General features: G+C 40.0%; 1 protein-coding gene across 1 annotated transcript in view; it reads right to left on the bottom strand.

Annotated features, from left to right (window-relative positions):
* Positions 1-867: 867 nt before the first annotated feature.
* The window catches only part of ADAMTS12 (ADAM metallopeptidase with thrombospondin type 1 motif 12), a 216923-nt gene continuing 193360 nt past the window's right edge, over positions 868-24430 (bottom strand). Inside the window, exons 19-23 of the mRNA XM_060761364.2 lie at positions 21058-22140; positions 13657-13809; positions 8918-9091; positions 7887-8103; positions 868-4855 (exon numbers count right to left, since the gene is read on the bottom strand). Of these exons, the coding sequence (XP_060617347.2) occupies positions 4689-4855; positions 7887-8103; positions 8918-9091; positions 13657-13809; positions 21058-22140 (1794 nt within the window). The 3' untranslated portion in view covers positions 868-4688. The remainder of the gene's footprint in view (positions 4856-7886; positions 8104-8917; positions 9092-13656; positions 13810-21057; positions 22141-24430) is intronic.

Genomic DNA, 24430 nt, shown 5'->3' with positions numbered 1-24430 from the left:
TGGGTTGACTGTTGCGGATTGGAATAATTAATATGGTTGCTCTAGGAATCTCTAAATTCTCCAGTGCAACTCTACAATTTACTTCTGGAGGATCTAGAGATCCCTATAAATGTGTCTCTCTGTCCCTCAAAAAAAAAAAAAGCAGTTTTAAAATTTGTGGTTTTTGTACTTACACAGAGGTCCTGTGCCCCTAACCACAGAAATTGTGGAGGGCTGACTGTCTTCTTTTGTATACTTTGAACATTTGACACTGTAACACAAATATTCATCAATATTCTACATCGACTACTCAGATTTGTATGCAAGACTAAGTAAGAGCTCCTGGTCCAACCCTTCAAAACCTGCCTTAACTGCCAGCAGCTGGATTGGGCAATGGTGGTCTGCTCAGATGCCAATTGGCTCCAAGGAGGAGGATGTTGCCAACCACTTCCTGCCAGTGATCTGTTGTGCAGCAAGGAATTGTAGGGTCCTGCTCTGATTGTCACAGTTTTACTTGTAGGAAAACAGCATCTCCCTTGCACCCCGATCAGTCTGATTCAGCTTCTGACTGTTAAGGTAGTTTCTTTATGTGTGGGGAGCTTTTATGTAGACGTACTGAATATGGAACAGTTATGGGTCCATAATTCTAGGGTCTGAATCTGCAACAGCAATACTAAATGCCAACCATTATGTATAATTAGGTGCATCTGTACATCATCTCGGATCACTGTGAGCAATTGAGTCTGTTCATTTGCTTGGATGTGGAAGCAGCAACCCACTCTCACACTGTGGCATTTCAAGTGACCATCCGGCTGGTGCTTGTTCATGCTCATCAGATCTCAGCCGTACACTAAAGCTTCCTTTCATGCAGAAATCCAATTACAGCTCTTTCCAACATCAAAGAAGCAGATACACTTTTTATTCTCATGAGGGACTATACAAAAAATAATCTGCTATTTTACAAATTGAAGCAATTTAGGAGAAACTCATCCCATCCTATTTGAAAAAAAGGAATACACTGGGCATTGCACAGCAACACCAAGCTAAAGTATACTTTCAGAGCAGATATAAACACATCGATACAATGTCCCCAATGTTCAGGTGCCATGCAGGTTTTAGCACCATGGTATTAACAGCACCATATTCAGCACCAAAAAGGAAAACAAAAATGCTCTGTTCACTTAGAGGTATATGTCAAATTGTTCAAGAAAATAACGAGTACTGGCAATGCTCAAGACATGTAACAACTTTCCAATGACCTCTAGCTAATGCAAGGACCCTTTGAGACTTCAGCTTGCCAACTTTTCCTTGAGAAAAATCTCTACACAGGGAGCCATTGCCTTCATCATTATAATTTTTGCACCATCATCATCATCTGGTCTTTCTTCCAAAATTGGGATTTGGGAAATTACAGGATTAATAAGACTTATTGGAAATAATTTAATTCAGAGGTGAAAGGTGAGCAAGTCTATAATGGTAACTTTTAAAATATTTTTTTAGATCACAGTAAGTGAGGTGATGGAGATCTGTGATAGCCTTGTCTTTGGTGAATGTTGGAATATTAACCACATTCACTATATTGGCCAAGCTAGTTGAGGCTTATAAGACTTAGATAAAACATGGTTCCCCACAATTGGGTTAACCCTGTCTCATTGTTATCAAAAACCGAATCTTCCTTTCAGCTGCTTTTGATAGACATTTACAAGGAAAGAGCATCTGAACACAGATATCCTCATCCAGTTTGGCTCTCACTGTATGTCTCATCCAGTCTGACCCTCACTGAAATGCAAGGCTGTAATGTAGATAAGTTTGTGATAAAATATGGGCCAAACTGGATGTGACATGTGGAAAGAAGTTATAACTCAGTAATCAATCACATGGTTTTCCTGCCTGAAGACCCAGGTACGTATTAGTTCAAATAAACTAGGTAACATGGTGATAATAGTCCTTTGTGTATTCCCTTGGATCCCACATCCCCCGCCCCCATATGGACATACATGGGCTCTAAGATCTGTTGGGAAGGCCCTCCTCTCATCCCACCTCTATTCCAAGCACAGCTGGTGGGGACAAGGGAGAGGGCCTTCTTGGTGATGGCCTTTTCCCCAGGGAAATTAGGAAAGCCCCCACGTACAATGTTTCTGGAGGGAACCGAAAACCTGGCTCTTTAAATAGGCCTTTGACAACACCTAAGATTCCAGCCTAACCAATCAAATTGACACTGACTCTGCACTGTATACCATTTGTAAATTAGTACTGCCCATTCTCTAACTAGTAGTGTTCGCTACTTTTTAAGGGGTATTTCATTTTAAATGGAGTTGGGCTTTTATCTTTTCTAAGTGACCTTTTGTGAGTGTTGTCTTATGTTAAATTGTTATTATTTTATTGTAATTCTTTATGTATTTTGTTCTGCATCCTATGTGCCTAATAGCACTATCGTGTGCTGTCTGTGAGCTGCCCCAAATCCCTCTGAGGAGATGGTGGCAGGATATAAATAAAGTATTATTATTATTATTATTATTATTATTATTATTAGACTATTGCTGTTGAAGATGGATGCAAAGTGAAAAATGGGGTAAAATTTGAAATGTATATCACTTTAGTATGAATATGGATGGATGGTATCCTTGATGTGATTGGCTTGACTCTGAAGGAGCTGGGGGTGGTGACGCCAGGGAGCTCTGGCGTGGGCTGGTCCATGAGGTCACGAAGAGTCATGAAGAGTTGGAAGCGACTGAACGAATAAACAACAACAATGAATATGTTGGATGGTTCAAGGCAGAAGAGGATATCTGGGTAATGATATGTTATACGTGCTTATCAATTGCTGCCATTGGACCAGACCACCTTTCAGCATTAGTATTCAGTCTAAAAATATAATTTAGTTTAATAAAATATTCACTGTTGAAACTTATCACATCCCCATTATCACAAGATGAAAAATTCAAAATATTAATCCAAATATTCAAATCCAGGTCAGATAAGGAAGGAATGCAGATAAGGACTAGGAGGAAATCTGCAACAAGAATGTGGCTAAATATGGATGAGAAAAAATCGCTCTTGATTTCTTGAAAATGTCTGTTTTAAAAGACATAGCCATGTTAGTCTGCAATATCCATTTGTGAAGGGATCTTGTAAAAAAGTTGGTAGCATCAACTTTGCTACCAACATTTTTACAAGGCAGACGGTGTGTGTGCATAGCCATAAAAATGCAAATTGTGGGTATGGTGATGAGGTGACAAGTTCGGTATTAACAATGGTTACTGAGGGACAAAGATGGGAAGGAAGATATTGTCTAACACAGTGGTTCCCAACCTGTGTTCCGTGAACCACCAGAGGTCCACAAGAACTATGGTCTGTGGCCTTACCGTTACTACATCACTGCAACAAGAGTGTCTGGTTTTGCAAAACCCTCTTATAGTGCCGAGGCTTATTAAACATGGTTTTCTGTGGGCTAGCAGATGGCGACTACTGGATGGCATATGTTCTGGATCAGAAACTAGATCTGATGTGGTCTGTCCAATGCAATTTTCTGAATCAGCATCCCAAATAACCAAACTAAATCCAAAGTTGACAAAAAACTGAATTGTAACTCCTTTGGGTCTAACGTTGGACTGTGCTCCCTGGTCAAAGTGGTCCCTGGTCAAGTGGTCACTGGTCAAAAAAAGGTTGTGAACCGGCAAGAAGAGTAGATAGCAATAGAAATTATGGAGGAAGTAATTGTAATGGAGTGCAATGCTGGCTGGAAAGGAGATATGACAAATTGGCCAAGGACCCTCCTGTTTCTGGGATGTTACCAAGTGTTATATTTTAGTGTATAGTGCCATGTTTCTGTTTTGTTTGACTTTGTTTTCATATTGTATTCATTGTTTCTGTTTTGTTTGACTTTGTATTTAATATCTGCATTAGATTTTAGTATCCTTCATGTTTAGTTTGAAGCAGCTAGTTTATTTCTATTGCTTTAAGCAAAAGTGAATGTGTTGAATGGTATTATATACTGGCTGACACTATGCTCATTAACAGCTATTTTTATTACTATTTTTTGTTGCATGATGTATTTTGTGCTTTTTAGTTGGCCTAATAAAGGTATCATTGTTTTTTGGATTTTGGAATCTGTTGTTTTTTTGGCACAATTAATTAGATTTTCTTTGAAATGTTCTAAGCTTTTTTGGATACAATCTTATAAGAATAGTAGCATACAAATAAATAGATGATGATGATGATGATGATGTATTGGTAGAAAACTGATCATTTTAATTGGGCAAGTGTTTTTCCATCCCTATTCAACAACATAACCAAACTGTCTTGGATGAACATGTCACTACAGATCAAGGTATTTGAACATCAAACTCTTGTAGTTCCCACCATAGGTAGTTCTCGCTTGCAGGATAAGGATGAAGGTGTTGATGTCGCTTCCACAGCCTCAGGCAAACAGTGAACACAACATGACAAAAATGATTCATAAAGGTAGCACCATAGCCATATTTTAAGGAGGAGGAAGGCAAGATAACAGATAAATAGATATAGTGACAATAGAAATATATATATACTATAGAACATATTTAAAAAGCAAGTCGACCATTTCAAATGTTTGCTACAAATAACCCTGAATTTGGAGTGGTTTAATATTCCACAGAAAATAGCAAGAAAGGCAGTGGTGCTCTATAACATTCACATTCCTTAGCTTGAATTTTGAGAAGTTCTCAGGCATATCATGGATTCAGGCTTGGTGGGTTCTGGGGCTCCATTTTGCTAACAGCCCAGGGCCTCTTGCAGGTGGAGCAGCATTGTTTCCGCACCGAGGGCACGGAGCATTTGCCGATGTCCTTCACTTTCTTGCAGAAATTTGTTGACAGCCTGTCCTTGCTGCAAGGCGAATCTTAGGGAAACATGTACATAATAAAAGTTAATCATATTTGCTGTGGACAGAAGTAGGATAAGATAGTAAGGTGTCAGAGAGACAGAAGGAAAGAAATGAAGTGACCCAGCTTTAATCACTGGACCATTGTCAGAACAGGTTTGTATTCCGTGGCATAACAAAAGCAAAGAGAAAAACATGAACAGACAAGAGTGAGCCTGCTCAGCATACTGAACATCTTTTATATAGAGATGAAAGGATTCATTATTTACAGAGACACTGAGCTGGGAGGGACCTTGGAGTTCATCTAATCTAGCCCTCTGTTCAGTGAAGAAATCACACAACTGCAATAATGGTAAAATCCATTGCTTTCCCAGTGCTGGACCCCAAATCCTGTCATCCCTAGGCACTATGGGTAGTGTTGGGGTGATGGGATTTGTTGCTGTCATGTACAACAGGCTACCATCTCATTGAACTACAGCATCTGAGACAGATGGCCATTCAGCCTCTGCTTAAACATCTCCAATGGAGGAGAACCCAATTACCTTCTGAGTGCTACTTCCATTGATTAAGAGAACTTACTATGAGGAAGTTGGGTTATTGTAGGTTTTTGGACTGTATGTCATGTTCTAGAAGTATTCTCTCCTGATGTTTCACCTGCAACTATGGCAGGCATCCTCAGAGGTTGAGAGGTCTGTTGGAAACTAGGAAAATTCTCTGGTCAGCCTACAAACTATCTACAGAACCACTAAGAAAATCCAACAAGCAGGTTGGGCTCCCTCTGTCAGTTCCAGCTCCCTATGCAGGGATATGGGAGAAGCCTCCTACAGGATAGTAAAACATCAATCATCTGGGTGTCTCCTGGGCAATGTCCTTGCAGACAGCCAATTCTCTCACACCAGAAGCGACTTGCAGTTTCTCAAGTCGCTCCAGACATGAAAAAAACAAAAACAAAAACCATTGTACTCAGAGAAGGGGATGGTTCCTTTTTTATTTAAATGAGAATTACATTTCAGAATTTACATTGACCTATGGATAAATTGACCCAGGTTTTAGGGGTTGATTTTTTTACTACTATTTCTATACTTATACAAGATTATATACCATATATGTATAGTCTTCTATCCACTTTATGGTACATCCGGTTGTAAAGAAATGGGGACCAAGATTCTGCTTCAGACATGTAGCCATGATGACATATTGTATTTCATCGCATAATAGTTGCACTTTTAATCCATTATTTTTGAGAAAAAAGAGGATGCAACTTTTACGCAATGAAATAAAATTGATGCCTTGTTTTTGCTGGTTTCTTTTTTAAACACCTGTTACCCCTGTCTTTGTGGAGGGAAGGGAGGGGGGGAAGAGCTCACGGTTTGTTTGTGTTTTGTTTAAAACTATCTGCGAAAATTACACAAGAAATGGGGGGAGGGGGGAGAAACCATTTGGGGAACAAAAAAATTGGGAGGCAACTATTATGCAGCGGTAAATATGTGATGAAAAATGGTAAATATATTTCCCTGAGTAGTATGGAAAAAGGCCTTTTCTGACTGCCTGGACAGGAAAACCATGGTAGGGCAGCTCCCCCCCCCCCCCCCCCCGAGATGGTGCTGGCGTTTTCCCCTCTCTGTGGAATGACCCTTGACGTATCCATAGTTCATATCAGAATCCATAATTTGTCCTCAAATCTGCCCTCGACTTACACATGAAGTCGACTTACAGGTGCGTATACATGAATATAAATTCTGCAAACAGCTGATATCTGCTCTCAGCTGCATATATCCAATTATTGTCTGATATTCCTTACTTAGGAAGCTATGGACACACAGAACTTAGGCTTTGTTTTTGTTTTGCTAGTGTAATCATGTTCATATTGTTCCAGACTCTTTATTATCCAGACTTAGGAGTCTCTTTCAATTTATAGGGGAAAGTTTTATCAATTTTTGCAGCTGTCAATGTGGACGTCACCCTCCTGGAGATGTAATTATCTGCCAGATTTGTAATGATGTGAAGACTGATGCCACTGCCACTTTACAGTGATTTGCAGGCATTTCAATTTCAGATGAGGTTTAATCTTATCTGGATACTGGTTGGTTTCCTGTGGATACACAATGATAACAGCTGCATTTTTTCCAGGGTGATGCAGCGGAAGTGAAGAAGGCAGATGAAATCTCTTGGCTTCGAGCGGACTATTTTTCCAGTCCCTAAGCTGGCAGTATTTTCCCTCTTGCTGCCATCACCTTTGCTGGCATTGTGCACCTACAGGATTCCGCTATCTTGGTTTCAATAAATTTGTTTTGGGAAATGAAACTGATAAACAATCTATCAGTGTAGGGATGCATGAGGAATTCACTTTGTGAACTCATCTGAACTGACCTGGTTCATTGAGTCTATACATCAGGTGAGTCTTCACATCAAAATGCACCAGACGTTCCGATTTTGTACCTCTTTGTATCTTGTGCTGCAGCCTTCAGCTCAAGATCACAAAAAAATAGCATCATGATAAAGACCCAAATTGAACTGGCAGGTCTATCAAATGTAAACGTAACACATCAGCTGCTGAATAATAAGTCAGTCCTTATGTCAGGAATTGGAAATCCTTAAAATAGGAACGTTAGGCTCAAAACTGGCATGGAGACGGAGGAATCTAACGCAAAGTCGTAGGCTAAGGGCTCAAAAACATTTTGTCCCTAAGTTCTCTCAATAGTGCATAAGGAAATTTTCACAATTTATGGGCTCTTCTGGATTATTTTAGGCCAAGGAGAGGCCTTTTTAAACCCCCTCAATCCCTCCCTTCTGCTCACTTTCTGTAGTTAAAAAAGCCTCTCCTGAGTCTCTCTCTCTCTTCCTCTCTTTCCCTATCTCACTCTCTAAGCACATGTGAAAAGTATGGTGAAAATGATCCCCACACTTTCAGAATGTCTCTCAGCCTCAATTTTTTGCAATTTTTGAGGAGTTGGCACAGACCCCAAGGGCCAGCTAGTACAGTCCCTTGCCATGGAGGAATGCACAAGCAAAGCACTCCCGACAGGTGGCCACATTCCCAATGAAGTACCTTGTTTGGTAGAATTCGCTTTATTTCTAAAATGAGATTTCTCTGCTGTTTGGTTCAGTCCACTTGCACTTTCCATGCAGTCCTGCAGGTTGCATTTCTGCACATCTGGTGGCTTGGCCTTGTGCTCACATATGCTTTCATTGGGAACTAGGTGTCCTTCCACATTGATGCACTGCACAGATCTTTGTTGTACACCTCCACCACATGAAACAGGACACTGGAAGATAGCATGAATAATCATGTACATGCAAAGTAATGGAAATAAGAACTTGCTTACTTCATCTGTCCAAAAGATCAAGTAGCCTAACTTCTGAAAGCCACAAAAATGTAATAAAGGCAAATATTAACCTATTGTTATTTGCCTTGTGTGAATCACCAAAATCTGGTTCTTAAACTATCACTGAATATACTGCTACCTAAGTCAATCTTGCAGAAGTTTTGTTTTGAATTAGAAAACTGAGAAAAGTTACTTATTTAGATTTCAAGTCCCAATGAATTTGCTTCCTGGAAAATTCTGGAGTTCTGCCTTACAAAGTGACTTTTCCTAGCTCTAATATGATCCACTTTTATGCAAGGTTGAACAGATCTAATGCACACCCTAACTTTGGAAATGTAATTTAGTCCAAAAATGTGAGCATTGGCTTTGAGTAAATGCGGTAGTTATAATGCGATAGTCACCTCCGGGCTCATATGGGCGGGATATAAATAATGTAAATAAATAAATAAATAAATAAATAAATAAATAATACCCATGCACCATATTATGTAGTAGTTCAGGGATTACATCATCCAGAGGGCCACAACTTGGACACAGTTGCCTGTGAGTACTCATGGATCACTGTACACCTTTGATAAATTTGCAAGCAAAAATGCTTTGCCACCCCCTAAGAGGAACTGCAAAGTCCCGGTCAATAATGTGTTTATGCTTTGCTTTGAAACTAAATGCTCATAATGCCTTGAGAAACCACAGTTGTACATATAATTAGTAATTAATTGCATGGTCTAAGAGCTTGCCTTAGAGGGCTGCTTACCTCATTCCAGGGCTCCACATGCCACTTGAAGCAGGGCTCCTCATTACAGCTCATAGTCAGCTGAGGCTTGCGCTCTACTATCTGGCAGTGGAACGGCCGCAGGATTCTGTTGTCACGCACATCGAGGCAAAAAGCGTCACGAGTTTTGAATCCACCTCCACAGTATGAGGAGCACTGCAGAGAGAAGAGCAGGAAAACCATAGCTTTAATTGCCTCCTTTGAGGAATCTATGGTCAACACAACAACAGAGTAAGTATGATATAGCAGATAAGAAAACTCCCATCCGAAATCTGCTTGACGATGGAGGGCCAAGGAATGACCTTGGGAAAGTTACCATCTTATAGGCTAAACTGGGAGTTGAATCAAAATCATTGCCATGTTAGTCTGGATCAATATGCCATATAATCTTGTAGCACCTTTGAGATTGAGAGAGGGATGTTGGGAGCACAAACTTCCATAGCGTTAAGTATAACTTCATCAGATGCAACCAAAGGGCTGCTCTTTGCATCAAGAAGAATAAAAGTACGGTAATTGTAATGCTCAGTCAGTCTCCTGAAAAATGTCCCCTGCCCTTTCTCTTGTTGCTTTCACCTCATGCTGATTTCAACAGCCTCCCACAGTTGCTAGCCAGCTGGCTAGTATGATTATTTATAACCTTTTTTATAGTCAGAAAGACTCTCAAAGTAGCTTGCATATCAATAGTAACAGGACAAGACTGTCCCTGCCCTTCAGTTTACAATACGAAAGACAGAACACAAAAGGAAAAGGGACATGGGGAAAGAAAGACAGGAAAGCTCAGGCACATGGGAGGGGGAGTCAAGAAAATTGATAAAAGGATGGAATAGAAAATTAATCAAAGTCCCTATAAACACTCTCAAAAATCACTTTTCAAAAAGCAACTGGAAAATGTCATTGGATACACAAAAAAATCTATATTTTTGATGTAATTATATTTCTTTTGAAATGTGACTTTATTACACCATGATAGTAAAAAGGAGGAGGTCATTATATACCTACATACTACTTATAATTTGTCATTTTCAGGATGGGTAGCAATAACAAGGTTGTGTTGCTTTCTCACATGCACTGGGTAGATTTCTAACCAAAGTGTCAATGAGGTGACTTTATAGGAGACCTAATTTTGCTGCACTCTCCCAGTATAACTACGCATAAGCACTGGAACTGGCATTAAGAAAAACAAGGCCATTAATTTAATAGCCTTGAAGGCAGTGAGGCATTGGAAAAACAGTTTGCTTAGTGCTGACAGATACTGGATGGCACAAGGTTAGCAGCACACAAAGGAATAATTCAACCTTATTTATTGTGTTGTAATTTTTTTTTTGGTTGATGCAAGATTGGTATTTTACCCCCTCACTGGATGATGCAATCATGATGCGTCTGGCTATAGGGATGTGTCATTCACCAACCCCCAGATTACTACAGAGCCATGGCAGCTACCCCATTACCATCATCATTTCATGCCTAGGAGAGAGCTGGAAGCAAATCAAGAAATGCTTGGCTGCACTTCTTGATTTATCCCCAGCTCTTTCCCAGACATGAAATGGTGGTGATTGTGCTGTAGCTGCAGTGGCTCTATAGTAAGCCTGGGGGTTGGTAAACTGTGAAGTCTAGCATAGTTATTATGTATTCAGAACTGTTATGCTAATCTGGACCATACAAGATTCCAGCCAGTGGCTACGGTCACTCATCACTGCTTAGTGACCCTGGAAAAAGTGCAACTGCTAGCATTGTACGCCAGCAGTATTCCAGCCAACATCCAGTTCAAAACAAAACAAAACAAAACAAAACCACTACCTGGACAGCTACACTAGATTGCCTCCCTTTCCTCATGCATACACTTACTCCTCTTGCTGACCGGATAGTCCCTGTCAAGTGCAGTCTCCCTTTAAAAGGATGTCAGCCAGTAGTGCTTTTCCTCAAAAGGCTCAAAGGATAAAATAGCAAACTTCTAATGTTGAGACTCATTCCATCCCATATAGCCAGCAATTCTGTTGGAACATGCAAAAATCAGTTGGTGAGCATGAAGCTGATTGGTTGGGCTATGCCTGAGAGGCTAGCTGAGCCTGGGAGTTTTGGCAACAGTTACATGTTTAGGTTTTTTATGTAGGAACTTGCCAAAATAAGTCAGTATATATTCTGCTTCTGAGGTGCTGGAAGAAGATCCTTCAAATTGACACCCAAGGAACATTTGAATCTCTCTCAAAGGACATTGTGTCAGTCAATGCAACTGCTCACATGACTGTATATATGTTGCTCTGCATAACAAAGAGTAAACACCTTATTCTTTCCTGATCATCTGCGTGGTATATTTTTTCTCTAGCTAGAAAGTATGGATTGGTAAAGACATGCACTATGTGTGATTTTCATTCCGCCACAAATTCCTCCCTGGTTCTCCCTCCTGCTGTTTACCAGAGGCATTTCCCTCAGTAGATGAAGCATTTATGACAAAGAAAGACAGGAAACAAGTGATTTTTTTTACCTGCCTCGAGCCATGAAGAGAGACAGGTAAGAAATAAAATGATGATGATGATGATGATGATGACGATGATGATGATGATGATGGGAAGGTCACAGAAGGGCGAGGAGCAAAGGAGGAGGAGATCCTTGTGTAAGAAACCACAGTGGACCCTTGCTATTTACTGGAATTGGTTCCAGGATCCCTCAGAGAGGCCAAAATATGGACGCTCAGGTCCCATTAGGGACAATGGCATATTAAAAATATGTCCCTTATATAAAATTGCAAAATCTAAGTTTTCTTTGTGCAATTTTTTAAAAAAAGCCAAGTTGTGGATGGTTGAATCTACAGATGCTGAATCTGTGGATATGGAGAGCTAACTCTACCAGAAACCAGCCTCATATAAGCTCCAAGGAAGTACAAATTTCAGGCATATCGACACATGTAAATGTTGGACAAAGTTTTTTCCTCAAGATTGTTTTGCACAGAAATGGGGAATAAGATGACTATGCTGTCTGGTGAACCGGGAGAGCTATAATCCAATAAGTATCTTTCCCCAGGTGAATCTACCTTCTGCAAAATCTTTCACTGCATCAAGATAATTCTCTTTAAATAGAAATGTGTTATTATCCTCAGACACCCATTTAGATGGCTGCAAACAAACAGTAATATCCGTCATGGTGCAGTCCAATAGTAAGAGTAATATTTGGTAATGAGCAAAACAACATCAGCAATTTAGGTAATCAAGAAAATGATTATTTCTAAGAACAGAAAGGCATAGGGAAAATGAAAACGTAAAAACATAGCCTTTATGATAGTGGTTGCTGTAATAGAAAGACATTGCATTAGAATGAGATGCATAATTGGGTTTATAATCCCTGACATACCATGCATTTTGATTCAATCTTCCTTTTCAGTTTCTTCCTTAGTATTCAAAATATCAAGTAACTTAATAATAAAGGCTAGTATTAGGGTAAAGAAAGTTAGGGTACTATTACAGATAAGCCAATATCTTCAGAGATTTGGTGGAATGTATTTAACTTACGTGAAAACTTCTTCCTATTTTAAAGGTATTTTGCAGCATTGTGTTTATGGCAACTTTGCCTAGGACCCACTGGTGCCTTGTACTTATCCATCTCCCCATAGAAGTGGTTGGACATATTCGTCATCATCAAAATAATTTATTGAACAGGCCCAAGGCCATGACAAAAAGCACCACACGTACACAATAGTACCCTCAGAGTACAGGCACCAAAGATGCTAAACAGAACCATAATTTGCTCCCACAACAAAAACAATGGAAGTTAATAATAGTTAAATTCATTTTAGGAGAGGATCCAGTTAACCCTTAGAATTTCCTTGGCAGTTGATAGCAATTTTATCTAACTCTGTCTTTCTGATCTTTTTTTGCAGAATGAGCAAAAAGGGCTACTTTGTAAGTTACATAGTCATTTGTATCGCCCAGTAGAAACCACACTGTTTCTGCAATATACATATTTATCCAATGGAGAACACTTCTGTGTTGCAGAAGCAGAGTGACATATGCAGAGCAATGGTATACATTTCACATGGATGCACACTGTGAGTGCACATTGCAATTCATTAATTAGGAGGTATTGTGTATTTTTGTGAGGTTAAAGTTTGTGCTATTTACTTTTATGAATTTGATTACACAGGCCAAAAAAATCTTGGTGTCTTGCATTTTAGGCTTGTTCCTGAGATTATTTGGGGTGCTGATTAAAAAATGCATTAGATAGATCACATAAACTCTAGTTTCTTCCATATGGTTATCATGATTCTTAATGGATGAGCAGATAGGGACTAGTATATGACATATGTTCTTTATCTCAAAAACTAGAGTTGATAGGGGAAAACAGATGTCAGTTTTGAATCAACAGGTCAAATATATTCAGAAACAGGTCTAAAATTTGAGGCCCCAAAACATGTGTTGGTCAGTGTTGTTCAAGGATTCCATTAATAAGGCCTCTCTTGGAATCTCTAGGTGCAAGTGTGTGATCAGCCTCTTGGTTGACTGTGTGGTCAACTTCCAGTGCGACTGTGAGGTCAACCATCTGTTCAGGGCACTTTGAATGCGATTTTCCTGCTTCTTGGCAGAGGGTTGGACTGGATGGCCCACGAAGTCTCTTCCAACTCTAAGATTCTATGATTCTAAAAGGTTCAGCGGGGTTTCTCCTCTGAAACAGAAAGTATGATTTGTGCAAGATCATTTAGTAGGCTTTTCATGGCCAAGTGGGCTCATTACCTTGCTCCAGTGGCCCGCTTTCCACTGGGCACATGGGCGGAGGTAGCACCTTCTTGCTGGATCAGGTTTTGTAATGTGCTGGCAGTCAGAGTCCTTCTTGGTGCTGCATTCCACTTCCCTCCAAAAAGCTCCTCCGCCACATGTGGTGGAACACTGTAAAGCAAATGAGAAATAAAGGACTTTGCTTTGACATTCTTATCTTAATTACATTGCTGGGATGGCCTCTTGAGATGAGTACTGAGCAGCTAATTTGCAGCCCAAGAGCACAGAGTAACTGGAAGCCGAAGATAATAATAGCCTATTGCTCTACATATTTAATATAGGCAGAAATTAGAAGAAAACAATTAACATCCCTAGCTAAAACATCTGCAGCTTTGTTAGCAGTGCACAAAGTCTGCAATATTTTGTGGAACTTCTGACATTTATAATGTAAAAGATACATGTGAAGGTCGCTTTCCCTCCAAACTCAGCTCTTCGGTGGCTGCTCTTTCCTGCAGAACTTGACAGCTCAAGATAATGTCAAATATGCTTTGTACCTTGCCAAGTATGATGTGCTCTTTCAAAACTGGAAGCTCTTTCACATCAGTTATGATTGTTCCAGTTCACTCCACACCTTTGGCCTTTCCAATGTTGCCTGAAGATTAAAACTGGCAGGGAGATAACAACAACTTTATAGAATTGTTTCTTCAAATGGAAAGAGCTGTGGACAGAGCCTAGCATTCCTATAGGAAGAGCCTTCTCTGCTTTTGTAGGTGAAATAAATTGCAGTCCTCCTTGTCTGCATCCAGCACCTCTTGGCCTCAGTGATCATGGGCAATGGAAAAGTAAATGGAGCACAACTACACTTGCTATAGAGCAGCACTGCATGTCTTTCGGGGTTTGTGCAAATGCCACAAAATATGATTCATAACTAAACATCAACTGCTAACAGATACATGATTGCTTCAAATAATCATGTTAATGCTGTCTTTTGTATGAGAAATTGGTGAGCGGAGAGAATACAGCTCAGTGGTATGGCATATACTGTTCATCCATAAAATGTTAGACTAGTCTCCAACTGGGTTGCTGTAAGTTTTGGGGCCATATGGCCATGTTCCAGAAGCATTCTCTCCCGACGTTTCGCCTACATCTATGGCAGGCATCATCAAAGGTTGTCAGAGACCTTACAACCTCTGAGGATGCCTGCCACAGGTGCAAGCAAAACGTCAAGCGAGAATGCTTCTGGAACATGGCCATACAGCCTGAAAAACTTACAGCAACCCAGTGATACCGGACATGAAAACCTTTAACAACACAGTCTCCGATTTCTCAGCTATCAATATCATCTAGCAAGAACTAGCTGGACAAGAAACAAAGGATACATGTATTCAGTTAACATTTTGAATCAAGCTGAACAATTTCATCCCAGACTAAAATACAAAATGGAAATTGCATTTGTGTATTTTCTTAAATTTTGCAGTACCATTTTCTAATTATAAAAATACATTATATTGGGAGAAGTCAGTTAGAGAAATGCATATGTTGGGCAAAAATCAATAGAAAATGTGCATATTAGGAGAAATGGGCATACAATATTTTTAAAGGTGTGTGTTGGTGTGTTCACCATTTAGGCTTCCAGTTGAAGATTTCCCCAGCTTCAAACCTAGCCTTCTTAGCAAGTTTTGTTTAAATGACACTCATGAACATCGATCATTTCGTGATACTAACTATGCACATAGTTTGCTTATATTTGTCTTCAGAGAAGAGCCATGAATATGAAATTCATCATGCTGGTATGATCATTATGAGGTCAACAGGAGATTAGTGTGGAAAGTGTCAACTGTGAAAAATGTGATCTATGGCTGGCAGATGTGCAGTGCAAGTGGAGAATAGAAAGCTTTATATGACTGCAGCAGTAGATGATGTGGGAAACTTTGTGTGTTTGAGGATCCAATTACTCTTTTCTATCACCACAATGATATTTGCCCCCACCATACTGCTCAATTCTTACTCTCAAAATCTGCTCTGGATACTGGAGAAGAGCTGCAGAAGTAAACAATGGGCTAGTTTCATCAAGGCTCCCCTGGTCTTGTTATTTTTAACAAGGTTAAAAATAACCAATTTTCCTAGTTCCAACAGACCTCACAACCTCTGAGGATGCTTGCCATAGATGCACGTGAAATATCAGGAGAAAATGCCTCTAGAACATGGCCATATAGCCCGAAAAAGCCTACAACAACCCAAACAATGGGCTGTCCCACTCATTGCATTCTGCACTTACTCACCTCAACCTGAAACATCTTCACTTACATTCATGCAAAACTGATAAATTCCCATTTGCAATACAGATGACACAAGCTTTCCCAATTCTGACTAGTTTTGCTAGTTTCGTCAAGGCTCCTCTGGTCTTGTTATTTTTAACAAGGTTCCTTTATTCCAGGCCAAATTGAATTCGTTGCCCTCCAACACTCCAGCTTTTTTGCTTGAGGTGAAATTTTGGTAGGCAATCAATCTGAAGTATTTGAAGGTAAACTAATCTGATGTGTTTTACTTCAGTGGGTATAAATGGATTCAAAGCCAAGCACTTTGTCTTAATAAGCTCCAACTTAGACACTCTCATTATAACAGAAGTTGACAATGGGCTATCTATCTCTGTGGGTAGGATTATACTGGATCAGTTTCAGTTGGTGAATATCACTGATGAGGACAAGCTACTATGGCAAGTTAGGAAGACTTGATCCCTGTCCTTCTTGGCTGGCCATTCAGAGAGATGCCTCTAGACCACAATTGAAGTATGCTAGCATTAATGCATATCCCAGAATAAGTTTTCCATCTGGCTTAAAAAAGCAGTAGTGTGAGCATGTGTTCAAAAGCCATTCTTCAATTACCTGGATTTTAACAAATATAGCCCAGCATCAAATCTTCCTTTTCTGGACAAGGAAATTATGATAGCAGTTGTCTCTCAACTTTACACAGTCTTGGATGACATAGCATTCCTAGACTCATTTCAAACCAGCTCCAGAGTAGATATGGAGAGAGCCTGCTATGGTTGCCTTAGTGGATACTTAGTGGATACTTTGCCTGAGTATTGGCAGGGAGAATGTGTCTCTGCTGGTGCATTTGGATTTCTGGTGGCAATTGATGCCATTGACCATTTTATCATTCTGGAATGCCAGAATGTAGTGGGAATTGGAGGTTACAATCCTATCTCTCAGGCAGGTCCCAAAAAGGAGTTATATGACATACCAGAAGGTCCCATTCTTACCTCAATGCTGTTTAATATGTATATGGACCAACTGGGAAAGATCTTTAGGAAGAATAGTGCAGGGTACTATCCTGGACTCAGTGCTATTCAACATCTTTTATAATGACTTGGATGTTTATGAAATTTTGAGAGGCAACAAATTAGGAGGGATATCAAATGCCTCAGAGGACAGGGTCAGAATTCAAAATGACAACAGATCAGAGAACTGGATCACATTTGACAAAATGACTGCTAACTGAGAGAAATGTTGGGTACTATGCATACATAGAAAAGGAAATAAACAAATAAAGGATGGATAACACCTGAAAACAGTACATTTGAAAGAGATCTAGGAGTATTAATAGACCACAAGCTGAACATGAGTCAACAGTATGATGTGGCAGCTAAAAAAGCCAATGCAATTCTAGGCTGCAGCAAGAGTATCACAGTGTTTAGATCAAGGGAAATAATAGCACCAGTCTATCCTATTCATCTCATAATACTTCACTTGGAATACTGTCTAGTTCTGGGCATCACAACTTTCAAAGGATGTTGACAAGCTATTTATTGTGTCAGAAGCAAGTTGAGGGTACAGTTAAGATGCATTTAAAAACACAAACAAAGTTTAAAAAAGAACTTGACATTATGCTAAATGTCCTTTGACCAGAAGCTGGCCACTCAAAGTGCCTCTGGTGTTGCTGTGAGAAGGTCTTCCATTGTGGATGTGGCAGGGCTCAGGTTGCATTGTAGTAGGTGGTTTGTGGTTTGCTCTTCTCTGCACTTGCATGTTGTGGACTCCACTTTGTAGCCCCATTTCTTAAGGTTAGCTCTGCATCTTGTGGTGTCAGAGCACACAGGCTGTTCAACGCCTTCTAACTTGTCCACTCTTCTGTGTTTTTCATCTGGCCTCAGCCACTGATCGAGGTGCTGGGTTTTAGCTTTCCACTTTTGGATTCTCACTTACTGAGGTGTTCCTGCAAGTATCTCTCTGTAGATCTTAGAAAACCGTTTCTTGATTTAAGGCATTGGCATGCTGGCTGATATCTAAACAAAGGATGGGCCAGAGATGTCAATGCCTTAGTCCTTTCATTGTTGGCTGCTACTTCCTGGCAGGTCAGGTTGTATGATACCAGCAAAACAGTGTAATTTCTCCAGTGGTGTGGGGTGTTGACATCCTGTGATAATATGGCATGTCTCATTAAGAGCCACATCCATTGTTTCAACGTGGTGAGATGTATTCGGCAGCAGAGTAGCAAAGTGCAAGGGCAGATGTCTTCACTTCATGTCTGGTTGTGATCCCTAGGTTGTGCCAGTCAACTTTCATATGACATTATTTCTAGCACCCACTTTTTGCTAAGTTGACAAGCCAAAATGTGTCCAGAGAACATGGCCAAAATGATCAAAGTTTTGCAAGCCACATTCTATAAGTAAGCGACATATGGAGTTGGGTATATTTAGCTTGGAGAAGAGAAGGTTGAAAGGTGACCTGATAGTCATGTTTAAATATTTGAAGAATGTAATATTGGAGCAAGCTTGTTTTCTGCTGCTCAAGATGTTGGAACTTAAAGTAGAAGAAAAGAGGTTCTGCCTACACATTAGGAATAATTTCCTGATGATAAGAGCTGTTCAGTAGTTGAATACACTGCCTTGGAATAGTGGTGTTTCTTCCTCTGGAGGATTTTAACCAGAGGCTGACTGGATATCTGTCAGAACTACTTTGATTGTGCATTTCACCTGGTGAGGGGTTGGACTAGATAATTCTGTGAGTAAGCTGATGGCGTCCAAATGTGCTGCTCTATGCCTTCAATAATAACATCAGCTAAAGACAGCATGTCTCCCCTGAATGCATGCCTGGAAGAGGCAAGAGGGTGGATGAGTACAAACAAACAGAACAAAACCCCAGTCAAGTTGGAGCTTCTTAATGTCAAAAAGCCTAACCTGGGGCTGGATGTGTATCAATCAGCCCTTGATGAGGTTATGCTTCCTCTGGAAAATGTTTTTGTAGCATGGGGGTGCCTCCAAATTACAGCCCAGATAGATGTAACCATCAGGAGTGCTTATTATCAGCTTCAGCTGGTATACCAGCTGCGCCCCTTCTTAGAATTGGAGGACCTAAAGATGGTAGTGCGCACATATTATTATGGGTTCTAGAAAAAGCAACTTCCTTTCATTCAGAAGGAGGGATCCCTAAGAGACAAAGAACAGCTGCGCAAACTATTCCATTATACTGAAAGTCTCCATAGTACCCTGTTGATTGACTTGACAGTTTTATGATGAGCTGGAAAATGGGAAAACATCAATTTCTTGCCTAACTGCTTCCACAAGCTGTTCTGAATGTCTCTGTGGGAGCACCTCAAAGTTTCCCAGTGAGATGCAACTTGCTGTGTTAAGAGGCAGATCGTAATCATTTCTCATCAAGTACAAATGAAGTAACTTCCCTTTTATAGTCTGTTTCTAAAACTGGGGAGATAGTTTTCCTCTGTCATATTTAGAGCTGGGTCGCTCTGTTCCTGAGAAAACTACAGTGACTTTTCCTGTCTTCACAATTTACCTCCAAATAAACAGTCACTGCACAGAATTTCCAACAAATATTCTCCACATAATGTCCTGAAATCAGATGCTATGCACAATGGTGGTCTGACTATTTTCCTCCCAAATAAACCTTGGAAAAAGAAAGTAGAAGTGTGGATATTGCAAGACAGTATGGTGAGCCTCATGACCAAGACAGTTCTGCATAATTTCTCCTTTCCTTAGAAGTGCTTTTTTAAATTTCCCAGCCAAAAGTAGAGTTGAATTTCTTGTATTTGTACATGGGTCTAGTTTCCCCCCCATAGAACATATATTTAAGCATGACTCTGTGGCCACTTCAGGGTGAGATATTCTGCTCCCTGCCCGCCCCTCATATTTGGTCAATGAGCCATCACTGCAACATCAGGAAATATAAAAACAAGTATGAATTCATTCAATACATAGTTTAAAATGGAATCTCACTATTGCAAAGGACAGCCATAGTTGAAAAGTTGGGCAACTTTGGAAATAATGCCAAAACCCAAGAGCAGGTTTGCGTAGCACTGGGGAAGAGACTACTAGTAATATAATAATACATTTTATTTATACCTCCCATGGCAAGCAATTTTATTCTGTGAGCAGTTTCATACTGATATGCTTGGCTTAGTCTTGTAGGAAGAACTGGCCCTGAAAGAAGGTGACTAGGCAAAAATGCTTTGATGCCTTGAGTTCCAACAACTCACTTGACAGATCTACATTCTAGTCAAGTACTGCACTTTCGACCCATCTGCTCTTTCAACCCTCTTTTTTCTATCTCAATCAACTTGGCACCATCTAGTGCTCAGTCTTGCATTTACAAGCTACCCCCCTCCCTTGCCCTGGTCCTTCCCCTGTTGAATAAGCTCAGGAAACCTATATAAATCTACTTCTTTGGATGCAGTATTGAGTAGTAATAAGGCTTCAAGCATCAATAATATACAGTTGTGGAAAGTAATTTAATAGGACTCAGAAAGATTCAAATCATGTTACTTGCCCTAAATTTTCATAAGGTTGGGCAAGTTGATGCAGGCATTTTTAAGCGTGGTCAGTTAGTATTGATGTGAGAAAACAATACATTTGCTTATTGAAAGTCAGTTTCACAGAGTTCAAAACCCTCTCTGAAAAGATTCCTTTTGTTGTATGTGTAGTTGCAAGGGCTGTTGTATTAATATGCTAACTTGGGTACCTGGCATTGCCCGGGTTATTTGATATAGTCAGTTTTTGAATTGTACAAAATGCATAAGGTTGTGGGTGAAGTACAACTCACATCATGCCAGGTTTACCCTGAAAACTCCATCAGTACTTAAAGTTTGTTATGTTGGGCAAGTTTGCTCTAGATCAGGGGTTCTCAAACTAAGGCCCGGGGGTCGAATACGGCCCTTCAAGGTCATTTACCTGGCCCTTGCTCAGGGTCAAACTAAGGCTATTCTGCCTACACATTGCTCTACACACACACACACACACACACACATGAACTGCACACTTCAGAAATCTGTAGAACAGTTATGTGATACACAGCTACTTGTCATATACCAAAGACTGGGGCTAAAGGCCCTTTCTCCATGTTACACTATGTACAACACCCCCCCCCCCCCCCACACACACACAATATAAGAAATCACAAAACTCACTTCACTCCAGTTTCCAACTATCCAGTAAGCCTCATTATGGGAAGTTATGGGGTCTTCTGGATGCTCTTGGTTAGAGCTGTTCCACAAAACCATCTTGAAAGCTTCATCCTGACTTGTTGGAACATGGATGTCCTGCAGTAATGGGCTTTTTGTGGGCCAGCTATATGTCCCATCACTAAAAGATCTGACTGTTGTTTTGTTCTCATCCCTTAATATGTCCTCCAACTGGGCTGGTTGTTCTGTAACAGCATCTGCTGCTGTAGGTTTATTTATCTGTAGGTCTTTGGGACCTACTGTGGTCAGCAAAACCTCTTCTGTTGGGATAACTGAAATCTGGCTAGAAGTGTCAGGAAGATGCACTGTAGGTGAAGTTGGTGACATCTGGCCAGTGATAGTAACAGAAGATCGTTGTGTTGTCCATTCACTCTCAACTTTGTCTTTTGCTCCTCCATCAGTATTAGTAGAAATTGGGTTGGCTACTTCAGTTGAATACTCTGAGGTCACAGTGCTAGACACGGGGTCAGTGGAAATGGAGTTATTTATAAAACCGCTAGCTGAAAAATGACAGGGCTTTATCGTGGAGATGTCTGTAGACTCCGAAACACTTGAATTATCTGTCAGGGGTTTCCAAGTGGTATTTTTCAGTGAACTGTTATCACTAAATGCATGGGAATAATTGTGAATGCTTGAGTTACTAGAATTAATTTTTACTGTTGTTGTTACTTCCAAGTCTTCTTGTTGGGAAGAAGTCCTAAGGCTAAATGGTGTTCGTATTGAAGTAACGGGCTGAGTTACATGTGTGGAGATGGAAATGGCGATGGTGGTGGTTGAGATGCCTGGTTTTGGCTTTTGGGTGGGAAAATAATTGACAGGGCCTCTTTTGGTATTGGGTCCAATTCTCCTGATTATCTTTCCATTCAGCACTTTGAAGTGGGGAAACAGTGGTCTTCTGGTGGGTGGGCATTGTTGGAGACCACATAGTGCTTTAGAATGAGGTTTCTTTAAAATGTCACAGGGTTCTCCGTTATTTTTGGGACAGGTGATATGACGAGTTCGTACTCCTCCACCGCAGGTAACTGTACACTGCAAAATAAACAAACAATCATCAGATATCACATTTATTTCTCCATCTCCTAGGAACACCAAGCCATTTACAAAACTCAAGGCTAAATCTAGAAACTCTTGGATTTTTATGCAGCTGCCTGTGTGGTGAACTTTTGGAACTGCAGCTGGAAACATCTGCTTGACTCCATTGTAGGCCACTGGATCTTTCTGAACAGGATGTGCTCACACATTTTCTTTTTTATGTTTTACTAAGCAACTATTTTTAATGGAATCAGTACATCTTACATGTATTTTAGCTCTAACCTGAAAGCTTGTCCTTTTGGTCTAACATTCCTGGTTTGATTGATGGCCCTCAAGCATGCTTCTGTGTTATCTTTGTGTTAGTTACACTCGGTCTAGCAGCAATACCATATTTTTTGCACATTGGATGGGATACGGTTGTACACTTTTCCTAGAACACATATCTGCACTGGACTGAACCAAGGGTAGTTACGGTTTTCAAAGGATAGTGATGCCAGCACTCAGACAGCTGCTACACAGACAGACTTCTCTTGCCCAGAAGTTGCTTTTAACAAAACAAAGCAGCCATTGCTGTTGCTGACCAATGTTGTGTGTATAGATTACGGCCATTCTTTAAATAGTCTTCAGTGGCTATTTTTTATTATGTGCCAGTTGCAAATGTCCTTATGACATGATGACTTTACTAAAAGAGGAGAGTGAGATGTCTCACTGGAAGAGGAGAGTGAGATGTCTCACTCAAAAGTATATACAATGGCTTGCAAAGCTGTGTCTCAGTGGCATATACAGCAATGTCCCGAGCTGGCATTGACAGTGTACAGCTATGAACATGGAGCAATTCCACACAAATGAGGACCTTAACCGGATTGGCTTCATGATCCATTCAGAAGAGCTCTATATGCATTTTGCAAAAGCTGTTGTCTGCATATGCAGATGAGGATGGAGAACATGCGTGCCATGTGCAGTTCCACAATATCTTTTGATGTGTATATGTAATTTCAACTTCATCAGAGCCTCTGAATTAAAATCAGAAATGGGAGAAATTGCTTTTTTAAAACTACAAATCCCAACACCTGCTAGCCAGCATGACCACTGCAAAATCTGAGAGTTGCCCAAAACTGTGTCCAAGCTCTGAACAAAGTCATGAATCCCTAATTGCAGCACTAGAGAGCCAGTGTGTTGTAGTAGTTTGAGTGTTGGGCTAGGACTCAGGAGACCAAAGTTTGAATCCCTGCTTAACTAGGGAAACCCAATGAGTGTAAGAGGAAAGCAAAGGCAAACCCCGTTGGAACAATTCTTGCAAATAAAACATTATAATAGGTTCACATTAGGGTCAACAAAAGTTGGAATAATTTGAAGGCACAGTACAATGTGGTAGTACTGCATGTTAGCAGATGCCAAACTATCGTGCCATGTCTGGAACAGCTTCACAGGAAACTGAGACACGGCTCTGCTTAAAGGCAGAATTATTAATGTAGATATTATGCTTAATCAACAATACGAGCTGAAATTAACATATAATTCAATTTCTACCAGCATCAAATTTTCATTTGTCCAGAAATTAGAAGATAAGAGGGAATTGAAAAAGCACACAAAATGACCAGCAGAGGAATTTGGATAAAGTCATATGCAGTTTAATCTTCCATTTAATTTTTGCATGAGTGAAGAGGAAAAAAGCTTGAAGGCATTGGGACTAAGAGAAATACTTCTACTATGTACCTATTACTCATTCCAGCTAGGACCTATTTGCAACAAGGGGCTGCAAAACATTAAATTCCACATTTTAATTGAGGAGGAAGTTGTTGTTCTTATGGGCATTTTCATTTTTTTAAAAAAATACCAATTAGCTATTTATTAATAAAGCAGAGGCACATCACTTTTTCTTAGATTAGACAGCCCATGTAAATTTTTGCTTATTTTGGTCTTGCATAACAAGAACAATGAAAAGCAAGTATCTTCTTCATTGCTCTTTCACATTGAGCACACTTGCTCAATCTTTGTAATTTAACAAAGGGTTTTCTTAGCACCTCTACTATATTGCCTGGTATACAAAAAGGTTATACAGTTGGGTCTCCGTATTTGTGGGTTTGATTTTGTGGATTAGATTATTTTTGGATCCAATGAAAATGTTCTCTATAGTAATCTCTAAGTCCTTTTTTTGAAGAGAGAGATAATGTTTGCTCTCCCTGAAACAAGATATATTTTGAAATTTAAAACAAAGCATAGATCAAATAGGAGGTAGATTCACTTGTCACTTCAGATTATTGGGAATCCCTGAAAATTTACACTT

Source organism: Anolis sagrei, chromosome 2, assembly GCF_037176765.1.
Source record: "Anolis sagrei isolate rAnoSag1 chromosome 2, rAnoSag1.mat, whole genome shotgun sequence".
In the NCBI taxonomy this organism is placed as follows: domain Eukaryota; kingdom Metazoa; phylum Chordata; class Lepidosauria; order Squamata; family Dactyloidae; genus Anolis; species Anolis sagrei.
The sequence above is the reverse complement of the archived record's forward strand: the minus strand, read 5'-3'. Positions and strand labels throughout refer to the sequence as shown.